General features: G+C 37.2%; 2 protein-coding genes across 3 annotated transcripts; one reads left to right on the top strand and one right to left on the bottom strand.

The window, feature by feature from the left end:
* Positions 1-1215: 1215 nt before the first annotated feature.
* Positions 1216-8023, top strand: LOC127806279 (uncharacterized). Of its 2 annotated transcripts, XM_052343476.1 has the most exons (5): positions 1216-1265; positions 1362-1476; positions 3093-3194; positions 6633-6793; positions 7635-8023. In XM_052343476.1, the coding sequence occupies exons 2-5, from the start codon at positions 1374-1376 to the stop codon at positions 7749-7751; spliced, it is 483 nt and encodes a 160-aa protein (XP_052199436.1). In that variant the 5' UTR covers positions 1216-1265; positions 1362-1373; the 3' UTR covers positions 7752-8023. The 2 variants fall into 2 exon arrangements, with proteins under 2 accessions (XP_052199436.1, XP_052199437.1); XM_052343477.1 differs by lacking the exon at positions 1216-1265 and having other exon boundaries at positions 1284-1476.
* A 3240-nt stretch (positions 8024-11263) lies between these two features.
* On the bottom strand, positions 11264-13179 carry LOC127805933 (uncharacterized protein At5g39865). The gene has a single exon (XM_052342780.1). The coding sequence runs from the start codon at positions 12624-12626 to the stop codon at positions 11616-11618; it is 1011 nt and encodes a 336-aa protein (XP_052198740.1). The 5' UTR covers positions 12627-13179; the 3' UTR covers positions 11264-11615.
* Between the last annotated feature and the right edge of the window lie 2633 nt (positions 13180-15812).

Genomic DNA, 15812 nt, shown 5'->3' with positions numbered 1-15812 from the left:
CTCGAGTCTTACTCCACAGAATTCGGTGATGGGAAGGGTGGCAAGAAGCTTGGTTTGCCGTGGCAGCTTTCAAGTTTTGAAAATTGCACTTTTGCCCAATTCATTTTTACTTTTTTACTTTTTGGTCTTTCCATGAAGCCCTGAAACTTTATATAACTTCCATTAAGTCCCTCAAGCTTTGAACTCTTCATTTCATTCTCTAAGATTCCGAAAAAATGTCATTTCGACCTCCCTCTTCCAATTTTAAAAAACTACACTTAAGCCCAAATCTTCATTTTGGCCGTAAACCCTTTTATTTCTTCCTGAAAACCACTAAAGGGTTGTCCTATATACCGAATATGAGCACTCTCAAGGTTCCGTTGATTTTTTAGAAGTCTCTTACGATAATTCGATTTTGCAGCTTAAATCGCAGTTGCATTTTAGCTATATCAAAAATCGTTCCTGATTCAACTTCTCTCGATGCTAAAAATCATTTCTCGAGATTCTCATTAATGTCACATCATTTTTCTTTAGCATCTCGGGTTCAGGGTACTCCTTGCAGTTGATTCAGTCAATATTTCAAACTATTTAGATACCAATTTTTTTCGAAATTTCATTTTCTTAATAAAACACTTATTCTCCAATAATCTCAATTTCTTGAATATTACATCTATCTCATTAGAAGATTGAAAAAAAAAAATCTAGTTGTTGCAATTGTTAGCTTTCAGTAGTCGAGTCTAATGATTGATCGAGTTACGGTTTGACCCAAAAGTGATGTCAAAAGACAGACAAAATAACTTTTATTAGGTTACTTAGATTCAAATAACTTATCATCAAACTATTTCGACTTTGGCAAAGAATTCAATTCTTACACTTTGAAAAACAATGAGGGATGGAGAAATTCTGTCATTACTAATGCTGTCAAAAAATGATGGAGAAAAAAAAGTTGATAGAAAGAGAGATACAAAAAAATTGAGGATTTTTTGAATTAAAAAACTCAAAACGTCTGATTTTTTAAGGAGGGCATTTTTGATATATTAAGAAATTTAATTGTGAGTAGAGTAATTTACTCAATCTAGTTTAGTATTGATTTTTATTTTAAAAAAAATCAAAATACGTATGTAGAGAGGGCTTTCACAGAAGAGTCCAGATGCCCTCGGCGTTGCAAGCAAGGCATTTTATTCCAAATAAAGCTGGAACGACGTCGTGATGGAAGGGCAAAACGATATATCTTCCACTAGCATTGCTGGCTACACCTACCAGTCTTACTCGGTGCCAATTCAACTGTCTCTCTCTCTCTCTCCCTCTCTCCTCTCTCTCTCTCATACGTTAATGCAAGAGCATATTTCTTCAATCTGATACATATTTCTCGCTTGCTACAGATTGGAGAAGCGATGGCGGTGGCGATGTTTGACTTGAGGCTTCTAGTTTCCTTCGTTCTTCTGTCGGTGTGCCTGCTTCCTACTCAGGCTCAGGCCGGCAAGGTTCAGTACTGCGGTGAGCGGATCTCACTTTTCTACTGTGATTCACAGTGTTTCCGCACAACATTGGTGAAATACTTAGATTCACGGCCGGTTATTCTTCCTGATTTCCTGTCGTATTTGATTGTGCCATCGGTGTTAGGTTTCTGAATCTGCAAATATCGTGGTATTATTTTTTTGGATTGGTTGGATCGGTGCTCGAGGTTTTAAGATCACGTGTGACCCTTTAGTCTATTACGAAATTTTTCTGGTGTTTGGGAAATTGTTAGTTTTGTCAATCCCGATTGATTTTTTTCTGATTTCTTTTTTTCTTTTGCTGTTAAAGAAAATGGGAAACTGAGAGAAATTCAACTCATACTTAGTTTCAATACAAAGAAACAGAAGTTCAACAAAGAAACGATGCATTTTAGAGACGGCTGGTTCTGCTAAAAGATTAGTAGAATTTGGATTTTAACCGACTAGAAAAGCTTGCTATTTTCATGGGGGTGTTTGGCTTACCCTTTTTTTCCCCTAGCTTTTAAGTTGTATAAAACTTAGAAGTTGGATAGTGTTTTAAGTTTAGGGTTTGGATAACGTGTTTGAATAAATATACTTTTAAACTATCAATTAATAGTTATGTATTTAGTTTGAAAGAGCTGATAAGCTATCAAAACTTGACAAAAAGACCAAAATAGATATGGTGTTGAATGATATAAAATTTTACCATTAGATTTTGATTAATTATACATAATTATTAAAAATATATTAATACAATATTGCTATATGTATTATATATGTTATATATAACAATATATATTGTTATGTGTTATATATATACAATATGCTATATGTATATATATATATAACATATGTTTATTGCTGCTTTATATATATATATATATACACACACACACATACATACGCACACACACACAAACAATGGCAGCGGAGAGGAGATGAGGGTGGGGAGGGCGACGGGCAGCGGTCGATGGGGCGATGAAGGAGAAGTTGAAGCAGATGGGGGCGATAGCCGACAGAGGAGATGAGGGGGCAGCGGCCGGTGGGGGCAATGGCTGACAGTGGCGGCTGGAAGAGCTGGGGCGACAGGTGGCAGGAGGCAGAGGTTGAAGAAGAAGGGCATGACTGAAAATTAGCAAAAACGATGAGGGTAAAATTGTAAAATAATCGGTCAATGCAGCTTATAAATTAGCAGCGTTTTGCAAAAGCTCCCCTCCACCAGCTTTTGCAAAACGCCATGGTAGTAGCGTTTAAGCTACCTATCTTAAATGCTGGTGAGGTGCACCCAAACACCTCACCAGCTTTGTTTGATAGCTTATAAGCCAACAGCTTATAAGCAGTCAAACCGGTAAGCCAAACACCCCCTAAGTTGATTCGTCTCTTTTGGCTTGTTTCAGTTACAGTCACATAGGAAGTTAATGAAAATTAAATACTTGTAATTGGGTTAAAACGGTACAGTATCAATTAGTATTTTTTTTAATATTTTTATGATATCTTTTGTTTTATTTATTTATTTATTTTTTGCTTTTGGTGGGGGGGGAGGAAGATGGAAGAAAGCAGGTTTGCTGCATTTCTCTTTTGTCATGTCAAATTGATAATGCAACTGATATATTTAGCTGTTTGAATTATATGCAGATAAGGAAACGAAGTATGCTGTTAATGTCAGTGGAGTTGAGATATCTCCTTATCCTATATCCAGAGGCAGGCGGACCACTTTTAGCATCTCAGCATCTACAGGTGGACGGTGGACCCTAGTATTTCTCTTTAATTTTGTGATTTCCGTTTCTCAGGAATTGTAGGCCTAACGGCTTTATTTGCATGGACTAGCCAAATTCCTTCTTGCATGTTACTCACTATCCAATTATTTTTCTAATGGATGACAAAACATTCACACACATGCTGCAGTTTTTTACTGTTTTATATCTTAGAAAAGCATATGGACATGAGAATACAAGAACAGAAAGAGAAGTAGTGCTGAGTAACTTTAGGCATACAATTTGCTGCCTTATGATGATTTAGCTGAAGAATACCCTTCCTTTCTGCATCACATTTGTTGGGGATTAAAAATAACAATAGCAACAAGAAGAATGCCTTCCAGCTACCATTGCTTAAATTCTTTATTCGTTCTAGGGTTACTTAGATATGTGAGGGAAAAAGATATTGGAACAGTTGAGACCCTCCCCTCTCTATATCAATCTATTAGTTGGGGTAGGGGGATTTTATATTCTCCTTGACTTTTGTGTGTGCTTGTGTATATAAATAGTATGCAGATTCTTTTCAATTCTAATAGTATTTGATATCTTAGGTTTGTGGTAAACTGAAAGGAAGATTTGATCATTACTTTTTGGAATTATTATTATTTCTTTTTTGGGGGGGGCGAGAGGGGGGGGGGGGGGATGGGGGAGGGGGGGGGGTGCAAAGGGTATGCAAATGAAGGTATTTTATGATTAGATTTTGTTTGATATGGTGTCATACTATGCAAGATGTGTTCATTACATAAATTGCTAGAAAAATCTAGTCATCCAAAAACTGAAGAAAGGAATGAAAAATAAAAGCACGTTTTTATCTACTCCACACACACAAAAAAAAAAAAAAAATATGAGAATGGTTCATTCCAAAAGGCCAAAGAATGCTCAATATTCTGGAATGGCTCCCATTATAAATACGTTACATATTGACAGCTTGTTTGCAAGCAATTCTTATAGAATTGCAATATTACATAATTCTATTAATTCCAACAAAATTGGAATTTCAATTATTTTGTTTGGAAGAAAACATCAAAATAGAAATTGCATTCTAATTATATTTGGAACTGAAAGAAAATGAAGTAAATAGATTGGCCATATTATCGTTAACATCTTGAGCAAATGAAAAAACTAATATACAACTAAAAAAAATTGACTTTAACTTTTAGATGTTACACTACAAAATAAATAACATAGAATTAAATACTCCTTTGTCATGGAAGAAGTTTAGTGAAAAATTAAAGTATCAAAAATAAGAATACATAAAACCTATCTTGCTGGAAAAGTTATGATTAAAACACGTAGTCCATTAAAATACTGCTAAAATATATTATTTTAACAAGAAAACTGATTACATAATAGTTTTAGTGTTTTTCACAACTTCCAACCATATGTCAAGTTGTCAATCTATTTCACAAACATATATGAGTCATAATATTTAATTCCTTAATTTTTTTTTTGGGGGGGTTTGAAACTCAATTATTGCTTAAAATTTGAGAGTCAAAATTCCATTTCTTGAGTTTCCAAATTGGTTGTGTTACCACAACAGCAACAATCATAAGCCTTAATACCACAAGGAGGGAAGTGATTCCATTATATATAAAAAAAATTGCTTATTTGTGCTACAGACTGCTTATCCTTTATGTTACATAAATTCAGACAATCAAGAAATTACACTGATGTTGTGGTGGAACTTATTTGAAGACCAAGTATGCTGGTATTTAAATCGCCTCCTATAATAATCTCCTCTTTTCTAGGTATCTCTTGTACCAAACCCCCCTAAATCTTTCCTAAAATTACCCTTTATCTCATCTCCTAACCCAAGTTCCAGTGCATATGTACTAACAATGTTCATAATGTTTTCTCCCATTAACAACTTTAGCTGCAATAATCCTATTTCTTGTTCTCTTCCCATCCACTACCTATCTTTTAAAGTCTTATCCATTATAATTCCTGTTCCCCAGTCCATTCGTTGTCTAATCCTTCCCTGAGTACCATATATTAGAAAATTTTGGTATTTTGTCAAACATCTATTCTTTGCCATATACCAGAATATTGACAATACATTGAGCTTGCCGTTCCATTAAATGCATTTCCTAGTATTTATCCTCAAATATGAGGTGCTAGGATGGGAAAGTTGAGTATAAATCTGTACTTTGACAAAATTTTGATAAGGTGGCACCCTCAATCTCACATTTGAGTGTTCTCATGCTAGTTCAACATGGGATTTTTAGGGACTCCCCTTAGCTTGGACGTAAACTTGTAAGCCAAGACTCCTTTATGGGGCACTTGGTATCTAACTCAGAGATGAGGTAAAATGGTGATGGGATTAAATATTACTCATGTTTGGTATAAGGAGGTATAATCGTATAAGCTTTAGGTAATACCATCCCATGTTTGGTGTAGTAAATTTTGAATAAGGTATAGGTAGATTTTAACGGCTAAATAGCTATTCGCCCATGCACCAAAATCAATCTGTTGCTGCTGACAACCTGCCACTGCCAACGACATAGCATTGAGGTCTTCACTCGTCAATGACTCTGACATCGTTGGTGCAATGTATCAGCCAGAGTGGGTGATCTTCTGCCTTGAGAGAAGCTCCCAAATGTGAGAACAAACCAAATTCAACAAGGATGATGCTACCAAAGTAACCGAACCCATCCAATACAATATAATACAAATAGAAATCTTCATCTTCTCCCCAGAGCCAGAACATTTTCAATTAGTACATATTTCCGATATTGTTTTGGATAATTTGTTTGGAAAATAAGCCCCCAAACCAATTGTTTTCGATTCAAAAGGCACAATCAACAGTTGGATGCATCAAATTGTACTCAAGCAACACCCACTGGATCTCAAAAGAACATCCCTAAAAACAGACTGCTCATATACCTATTCTCCCAAAAACAAAACCCATGGTGGCAACAGGATCCATGGGAAGACTTGTGAATACCTGTGGTTCACCTGCATGGCCTTTCTCTGCAAATCCCATTATGAGGGGATCCACGATGGCGACTTGTGAATAGCTGTAATTTTTTGTTGTGTTTTATTTCGTGTTAGTAGCTCTCTAAATGCTGTATTGAAAGTCCTTTGTGACCTTTGGCTTAGATCAATGTTTTTACCTCTTGCCAAAACTGAAGTTATATATGTAGTGTACAGGATACATCTTTATTTAGCCACATGAAAATAAATTGCCAACAACCTCTATTGTCATCAATGCTTGTACATTTGTTATTTCACACGTTTATTTAGAGTTTTGGATCTACTTCTGTTAGTTGATAATGATTGTGAAGCTTCACATCTTGTGGATCGGTACTGATGTTCCACATGAATGAGTGAATTTACTTGAAAAACCCCACCCTACTAAGCAAACTTTCTTTGGGCTTTCTCCTTCTGATACCTGCAAGTTTTTTTGTTGTTTACCATCTAGATGAAGTGATCTTTGGAGGAAAAGTACAGATTGATGTGCTGTACTTTGGAATCAATGTTTACAGTAAGATCCATGACCTATGCGGGAAGACATCTTGCCCTGTTGCTGCTGGTGATTTCGTAATTTCTCACTCTCAATCGTTGCCTTTCTTCACTCCGCCGGTAATTCACGTTTCCCTTAATTGTTGTGACTTTATTGTGCTTTAACATACTGCTTATGTGGTTTATGCATAGGACGCGATGTCCAATTCTCAGTTCCCATTTGTGGTTGTACGGTTCGAAGACAAAGGCTTCCTATATCATGTGGAAGTCCTCAATTCTTAACCTTTTCTTTTTTGTGTCTCAGGCTATAAATTCAACTTTTAATGCAATGCATTATCATGTTTCCTATTGCATGAAATTTTCAGTTGGTAATCCCTCTTGTTTATGTGCCACTAAAAGCTAACTACTTGCAACTTTACAAGGGTTCTATTTGCCTTGCATATTGTTGAGATTAGTGGTGCCAGAATTTTGTTATCACTAGAAACTTCCACAACCTCCCTGCATGGACTTAGCAGTCCCTCAGATTCCAACTTGACCTATTGTCCTTGTGAAGTACGAAGAATTGAATTGTATAGTTTTTATCTTAATGGGAAATAAATGTTTTGGAGCAAACCATATCAAGAAAAGCAACTATCAAAATGGTCTGTATTTTGCTTCACTTAATTGGAAGAAATTGATGATGACTACCAAGAGTCTCAGATATAGTATTGCTATAAATACTAGAATGGAGTGGAATGTAATTGAATGGCGGTTATGGAGACAAGTACCTCTACAACCTCTGTTTCTTTTCTGCTCAGTTTTTAACCTCTGTTTAACCCTAGCAAGAGGGTAGCTCGTTTTAGAGAAGCAGCCTACTTGGGAAGGATAACAATTGTACTCTCTTAATTTTATTGATACTCTGCTGAGGCATATTCGTGGTTACCTTTCCCCGTTGAGCTTACATATTGTCTGGGGTATGCAGGGCTCTTACACACTTCAAATGAAGATGGAGGATGAAAGCAAGCATCAGCTGACCTGCATCACCTTTGATTTTAGCATTGGGTTTTTAGCATCGGATGAGGTTATAGCTGATTCTTAAGTCCCCTGAAGTTGGTTTTAAACCGCGTATGAAAACCCTATGATCAGTGTACATAGACAACCTGTTATGTACTGTTTCAGACAATGCATCTATTTGAGCTTTGCCGGTGTCATGTCATGTGATGCTTACGGTTGGTGAGGCTTACTTTGAAGACTATTACAAGTTGAAATCGTTTTTATGCGTTTCTGGACATAACTTGTGATTGGATTGCTGGTCCATGTTGACATGTAGTTATTTCACCCTCTGATATAGAACTATTTACATGTGATGGATATGGAATGTGGCAATAACTGAAAGCTATGCTCTGCAGGGACCTTTGTGCCCTTGTGTGTTCGAGAGGGTGGGAAGTAATGTCATTGGATGGAATAATGATACAATTGCTATCCCATTGTCTAGTGATATAAATACGTGAATATGCAAACCATTGTTTTTTTTTTTTTGGTTCTTTTAACGCTAGTAACAGCAACTACTCCAAAATGTGTCTCAAAATTCTTTCTACAAAGACCCAGTAACTTAACCCAAAAGAATATATATATGCACAATGACCCAACAGTTTGAACAGAAGAGAAGATATTCAAATGCTTCACAAATGAAAAGAAATTCAAGCATAGGAGTCTGAGTAGTACCATCTCAACCAGTAGGTTAGGACCCAAAAAAACTTGCAACGGAATTCAGCAAAGCTGCTAGAAACAGCTTTCCCCTTTTTACTCTCTGATCACTGAGGTTGAAGTCAGTTCCTGGTACACAGGATTCAGTCACTACAGTTGCTTTATGCCCAGAGAGAGAGAGAGAGAGCCCATTGATGATTTAAAGAGAGAAAAGAAGAAAAAGTTGCTTTTACCCCCCCTAGTGGCTGCATTATAGCTCCTTGGCGCACTCTCCCTGAGTTTAGCTCTGAACCAGTGCATCAATATCCATCATTCTTGGCTAACCAATCGGATCATGCCAAGCCATGTCGCATAAGAACTGAACATTTCATACTTTCTTATCTTTATCCTTTTCATAATGCTTAGGCATATGAAGCATACTAGTTCTACCACCAAGAAGCTAGTTAGCAAGATAAATCCTTTGTTACATCTGCTTCCTAGCAAAACATCCTAGTCATTTCATCCAATGCTTTTTTTTTTTTTTTTTCTTTTTTGTGTTAAGAAAAGACACCAACGAGCCCCACTGCCCCTCTGGGTTCGTAATTGCCCACACCTGTGGACTCATATTAGGGACAACTCATTAGATTAGCCATCTGCAATGGGAGAGTGAAGGATGTAACCAGGCCTACACCTTGAAATTTGACAGATATTCAACAACTATTTTCTGCCCGATATGATATGGGCTACCTGCTTGGTGTGTGAAGATGTCTTTTTTAAATTAGGTCATCCTGTCAATGAAAAGATTCTTGATGCCATAGAAAGAACAATCTTAGCCAAGTCACCTTTTTGTGGATTCCCTTCATGGGCTGTTCTTCTGGCTGAAACCACCCTCTTGTCATCGAAGGAAGCTAAAGGAAAACCTAATTTTTATGTTGCTTTCAGTGCACATTCAGAATATTCCTTAATTTCTCTGTTCTTTTAAGTTCTTCCCCACTTTAACAAGAATGACACACAAAATTTTAATCTTACTTGATGGGTTCGGTTATGTAGGATATGGTTCGCTAAGACGCTAACATTTTATTCTTTGGCCAAACCCGCCTAAAATCTTAATAACCCCAAAATATCTCTTGACTTTTGCAGACAGAAATATGAGATTTACAGGTTGATAAAACTTGATGATTGTTAATTCTAGGAGATTTAAGACCAAATCCTGCATTTATTTGGGGATGGGGATTGAATGGCGAGGAGAAGTCCGTCCCCATTTCTGTAAGCTGTCAATATGTGACAGACTCCACACATCAAAAAGTTATTCCAATCTCTTGGATCCATAAATTATATTTTTCTTGAAAGTACTCCCCAGCCCCACTGGCCACTTTGACATGAATTTTCAAACCTAGGTAACTCTTAGTAATGCCCGGGTCCACTTTCTAGTAACTCTGTTGTATTCACTCATTAGACCTACCTGCCATAACTAATTGCAGAGGCTTGCATTTGGGTACCAAACAAATATTGAGAAATGAATTTATAAACCATTTCTGTTCCATAAAAGACCTAGCCCCCCCAGTGGGCTAGTGAAAAGAAAGAGTCAAAATACAAGGCCTTTTTTCTGCCAAAACCTTCTTGTCCTCTCTTTTGGTAACTGACCCACTCAACCTAAGTGTGGGAAAAGACAGCTTGATTGGAAGCCTCAACCCACCAATTCAGCAGTATCTCATGGTTAGAATGAACATCCTCTAAATTGAAGCTGACACATTATCTGGAATTAATCAATGCAGTGGGGTTTGATTTTGCCGACTGGGTTTTGGCAAATACAAAATTGAGTTTATTCTCAGTTTAGTAATATTTTTGGTTTAGTCTAATTTAGACTTAGACGATCATGGGTGAGCCTTGGCAAGGTTACTCTTTTGCCGTTGAAAGGTAACAGTAGCACTCATTTTGCAAAGTAAGGATATGGGTGCTTGTAAAAAGAATCAATATCAACCCTCTCAAAGCGGGATTATCTTGTATTTGGATGAGAATATTTAGTTTGTACCATCAAGAAATGAAATAGGGGGGTTTGGGCATATTTCAAGACGACCATCTAGCTTCTCGTAAATCTCCTTATAATCAATCCCAAAATCTATGTCAAAATATCTGACTTTGTGCTATAAATAACTTAAAATATTTTATATTCTTCGAGTTAATACGCTGTGTGAATTCACCAAGAGAACTTATTTTTTGTATATGTGGTTACAGCTTTTTGAGTTTATTTAAGAAACACAAACATTTCTTAAGAGTTGTCATACCAGTGTTATTAACTTGTTGAATATTATGGTACCTTACTTATATGTGTCAAACATGCTCACTTTGGCTTGTCAAACATTTTTTTTCAATTTTTTTTTAAGAGGGCACGAGAGGAGACACACACATGCCCCCTCTGCGAACACTTTGAAGACATCAAAAGTAGAGTTTTTTAAGGACTCTTCAATTTCTCAACTAGGCATTTGGCAATTGCACGGCTCTTCACTATTCCACATTTTCATGGCACACTCTTCGGTTTTCACACTCTTCATGTTTGTATCCTCTTCGTCTTTGAACATCAATTGGATTTTGACGCGTTTGCATCCTCTTCAATTTATTTCTAGCTCTAGTCTTTATTTTCTTTGAATCTTAAATGCTTGTTTTGATGTTTGAATTTGAAATGAATAATGACTTGTGAGTTGGTTTGCTAATTAGATTAGAGTTATTGGCTTGGATGCATATTTATGAGTTTGAGATATAATTTTGATACTTTATTGTGCCAAGAAAAAATATAAAAATTAATATATTCTGATCATATCTCGTCTTATTTTTTTTTATTAAAGATGTCGTGCCCAGTGTCTTGTGTCCTGTGTCCCTGTATATACGTCCGTGCTTCATAGTACTGGTTTCTCAAATTGGAGCGCTCCTAGATTCATCACTAGTAGAATTTTGCTATAGAGCTAGCCAGTTTCAGATCTCCAAGATTACATTTCAACATGCTAATATATCAGGCTAATCTGCTAGTTCCTCTAATTACTTGTAGAAGGATTCTGCAGCTGATACATTTACAAGATTACAAGACCATCAAATTCTAAGCACCAATTTGATCTATACCATCTAATATACAACCAGAACCAATTTGAGTAGCATAAAGTGGTGAAGTTGTCAATACTGGAACTGGAGAAGGGAAAGGTGATTGATGATGACGACGACGATGATGATGATGATCATACATTACAAGAACAAGACATTATTTGTAGAGAAAAGGTTAGATGTTTCAGCAGCAAATTGGGCACTCAGTCAATCCATTTTCATTACACACTGAACACCTAATGGGGAATTCATTGGCTAGATCTTGTGGATTCACTTTACAACTACCATGGCAGCTGAGACAGACGACAAAGCGCATACCGCCACACCCGCTGCAGGGATTATTGGATGGCCTCTGTGGGATTCCATGGAAGAGCTTCCTCAGCCTCCCCTGCTCATGCAATCCAACCACCTCATCCGCTCCTCCAATGTCTCTCCCTTTGATGAAAAGCCTCGGGGGGACTACTCGGCCGCCCAAGATCTTCCATAGCTCCTCCCGGAACTCCAAGTGCATCGACACATCCCTCTCATAGAAAACCACATGAAAACTCTCCAACAGGAACCGAATGCTGCTGCAGTCCTCGAATGTTTTCCTAATCCCTCTCAAGCTTGTTGTGTACAGAATGATTGCCTGGCTTCCTCCTGGTGGACACTTCTCCTCAAAGTCTAAGAGTGGTGAAGATTCTTCATTTTCCTCCTCATCTTCATTGACACTTTCATGTTCCATGCCCATTGGCTCAAATGGAACTAGTGGTTCTGGATCAAAGAATTCCTCAAAGTTGTCATTTCCTTGCTCTGGACTCTGTAACTCAGTGTTCAGTAATTGGTTAGGCTGAGAGTGGCAGGATTCTGGTTCTTCAAATAATTGTACAGAGGGCAATGGAACAGTATGAGCATTAGTGCTTCCAAACTCTAACGTAATTGGGATCTGTGAATGGTCTTTGGTTTCCCTGTTACAGCCATGGAGAGCTGAATCAATTGCTTCATCTTTGACTTGATTCCCCACTTTGGGTACACTGATACTTCCGGGAAAAAACTCTTTGGGATAGCCATTTTCATCTGCTTGATCATTGTCAAGAGCTGAGGTGGGGAAGCTTTGATTTGAGGTGTTTACCTGGAAAACTATGCCTTGCTTGAGAGCAGATAATGTTGAAAAGGATCTTATTTTCTTGAGGAATCTTCCCTTCATGCCCTTCATGGTTTACATTATCTCCTGCAGAATGGCTTGATCCTGATACCCATTTAAGGGACTGAACAAAAGCAAGATAAGTGCTGGCTGAGAATGGGCAGTGATTCTAGTGAAGGAAGGTGGAGAAGATAGGGCTGATAGAGATTTTTCATCCTTTTCATTCAAATTGCTTGAAAGTGGAAAACTGGTAAGCTGTTGCTGCTTGCTTTTTTAAGTTTTGAATGATTGCTGGACAGACTGAAGGCTAGGCTGTACTACTCTGCATCTCTTCCTCTGGTGTCCACTAGCTCAATATCCAATCACAACTAACTACAAAACCACTCAAATGGGGTTGATGGTAATTTCACCATGGACAGAAATTTACCATCCCAGCAACTTAGCAAAGGAATAATCTCGAACCACCAGAGTGGTAGCCCAAGTAGCAATGGTGTTGATGACCTTGAGAAAAGGTCTCAAGTTTGAGTCTTTCTGCTAGCAGGGGGTCTATATAATGCTACTAAGAAGGGTCCTAATAGGGTTTCACCCGGCGCACGCAAATGGCCCAACAAGTCATTCCTAAGAGAGGTCTATGGGGGCGGGCGTTGCCTGCAAAACCCAGAGGGTTGGCCGGGTGCTCCTAGTCCCTCAATTAACCGTTGATGTCCCTTTCTTACCCAAGAGAATAAGGGTAATCTCTATATTTGGATGAGATGGCTAGGATGTTATTCCAGAGCTTCATGATAGTAGAACTTGTATGCTTCACATGCCTAAGCATTATGCAAAAGATGAAGGAAGTTTGAAACGTTGATTTCTTATGTGACATGGCATGGCATATCTGATTGGCTAGCCAAGAATGATGGATCTTGTTGCACTGGATCAGAGCTAAACTCAGGGAGACAAGGTGTGCCAAGGGGCTATAATGCAGTCACAAGGGGGCAAAAGCAACTTTTTCTTCTTTATCTCTTTAAATCAATGGGAACTCTCTCTTGATATAAAGCAACTGTAGTGACTGAATCCTTTTTGTACCAGAATTGACTTTAACCTCAGTGATCAGAGTAAAAAAGAAAAAGCTGCTTCTAGCAGCTTGCTGAGTTCCATTGCAAGTATTTTAGGTCCCAAGCTACCGGTTGAGATAGTACTTATTCATATAATTGAAAGTGTAACCCTGTGCTTGTATTTCTTTTCTTTTGTTAACCATTTGAATATATTCTATGCCAGCATGAATATGCATCTTCTTCAAATAGCTGTTCTAACTTTTGGGTTTTCGTATAATGAGGTTTTAATGCAATATTTTCAAGTACTCAATTGCCTACTAAAGTTATTCTCCGTTGGGTTATTTTTTCCATTTACATCTTGTCTCAAACTCAAATAAAAATTAGATTGTTTTTTCTATTTACATCCAGATAAAAAAAAAAAAAAAAAGACTTGCATTATTAGGTAATTGTCAACGTAAAACTCATCAAATCAAACACTAAACACCTATCAATGAAAATTTATAAACTACTAATCCACCACCTTTGGGTGTATATTATCAGGGGCGGATTTACATGTGCGCTGCTCTGGGTAATATAAAAAATTAATTTTTAATAATAAATTAGATAAAAAAAAATTACAACCCACTCCTAAATTTGTAATGTACAATTTTACATCTTAAAAAAAAAATTCAACCTCTCCTTATATAAATTTCTAAATTACTATTATATATTATTGACTACATCCACGGATAAACCCAATAATATAGAAACAGTATAATCCCAAATAAATCATGTCATTGGACAAAGTTCTCTATACAATGATTTTAATAATATCAATCTGTATCTATTCAAGTATCAATTCATTCCACGTTCCATATTCCCCACATGTGAAGACTAGATATGGGTTCAGTGAAATAACTAAAATAAAAAAGGCGGCCCCCAGTAACATTGACCCCGCAATCCATTCATAAACTTGTAATAGACTTCAAAGTAGACCCCAACAATCATCAACATCACATGACAGTCGAGGGCAAAAGCTCAACTAGAATATGCAATGTTTGAAACAGTGGATTAAAGTTTGTCTATATGCATTGATCACAGGGCCTAGGAATGCCACTGATGAGTGATAACCAACTTAAAAGACAAAAGCCCAATGCTGAAAATCAAAGTTGATGCATGTTTCCATCTTCTTCCACCCTCTCATCTGCAAAGTTTAAGAACATGCACCCCACAGTGTAAGTAATCCCAATGGGAAAGGTACCATGAACCTGCTTTCAATAGGCAGCCTTCCCTTGCTTTTTTTTTTTTGGCAAAAAGGTGGTTTTCATTATTCGAACTTGTGACTCCAAGTCACGGAGAAGCAACCTTATTGCTACCAAGATTAGTGGAATAGCATGCTAATTCACTTGACAGATGTAAGCTTGGAGATCTGAATCTGACTCTCAGGACATGAACACGTACAGAACTGCAATTGCATTAGCATTAGCTCAAAATATTTGAAGTATTTTTGTTATATTTATAGCGAAAAGTCAGAGACGCTTTGACATAGGCTTTTGGATGGCTGTCTTGAAATATCTATCTTCTTTTAAGAGCATGAGGAGACCAAGTCCAGTAGCCTTAGAATTATATCAGGCCTCCTATAAAATCAACATACAAGACCAACATAAGGATCCAAAGTAGGAAAGATTGTTGGCCCAAACTTTCCCATTCCCATTATTCAGTGGTCTAAATTGGACCAAACCAAAATATTATTAAGACGAGAATAAACTCAGTAATTTTATTTGCAAAAACCTAGTTGGAAAAATCTGTCGCTTTATACTAATCCAACTGTGATCTCACACACTTAGAGGGTGTTTGGGGCAGCAGTTTGATAGCTTATAAGCTGTAAGCGAAGCTTAAACGTTATATACCCTATTTAGTTACACATTTGTTAAAAATTAAAGAATTTAAATTTTGTCAAACTTAAATGTTATTTGACATCATTTTAGAAAAGCCCCCCCTCCCCCCAAGCTTTTCTCAAAATGCTATTTATAGCCTTTTTAGTTGACCAAGTATTTTAAAGTATTTTCAACTATCATAAAATATTACAAAACTCGCTTTGCTTCCCTCATTTCCTTCTAGTCGCCTCCTCCATCTCCTCCACAACGATCATTGCCTTTAGCCCTATCCCCATTGTCGTCGCCTCCATTGCCACCTCCTCCATCGCCTCCATTATTGTCCATTGCGTCGCCATCTCCTACCC

This window comes from Diospyros lotus, chromosome 7, assembly GCF_014633365.1.
Source record: "Diospyros lotus cultivar Yz01 chromosome 7, ASM1463336v1, whole genome shotgun sequence".
Classification (NCBI taxonomy): Eukaryota; Viridiplantae; Streptophyta; class Magnoliopsida; order Ericales; family Ebenaceae; genus Diospyros; species Diospyros lotus.
Note: the sequence above shows the minus strand (reverse complement) of the source record. Positions and strands in the feature narration are given on the sequence as shown.

Coding starts and splice junctions, on each gene's coding strand:
- LOC127805933 (XM_052342780.1), bottom strand. CDS start 12,626: ATGAAGGGCATGAAGGGAAGATTCCTCAAGAAAATAAGATCCTTTTCA.
- LOC127806279 (XM_052343476.1), top strand. CDS start 1,374: ATGGCGGTGGCGATGTTTGACTTGAGGCTTCTAGTTTCCTTCGTTCTT. Junction 1,477..3,092: donor CGGCAAGGTTCAGTACTGCG/GTGAGCGGATCT, acceptor AATTATATGCAG/ATAAGGAAACGAAGTATGCT. Junction 6,794..7,634: donor TGCCTTTCTTCACTCCGCCG/GTAATTCACGTT, acceptor TGGGGTATGCAG/GGCTCTTACACACTTCAAAT.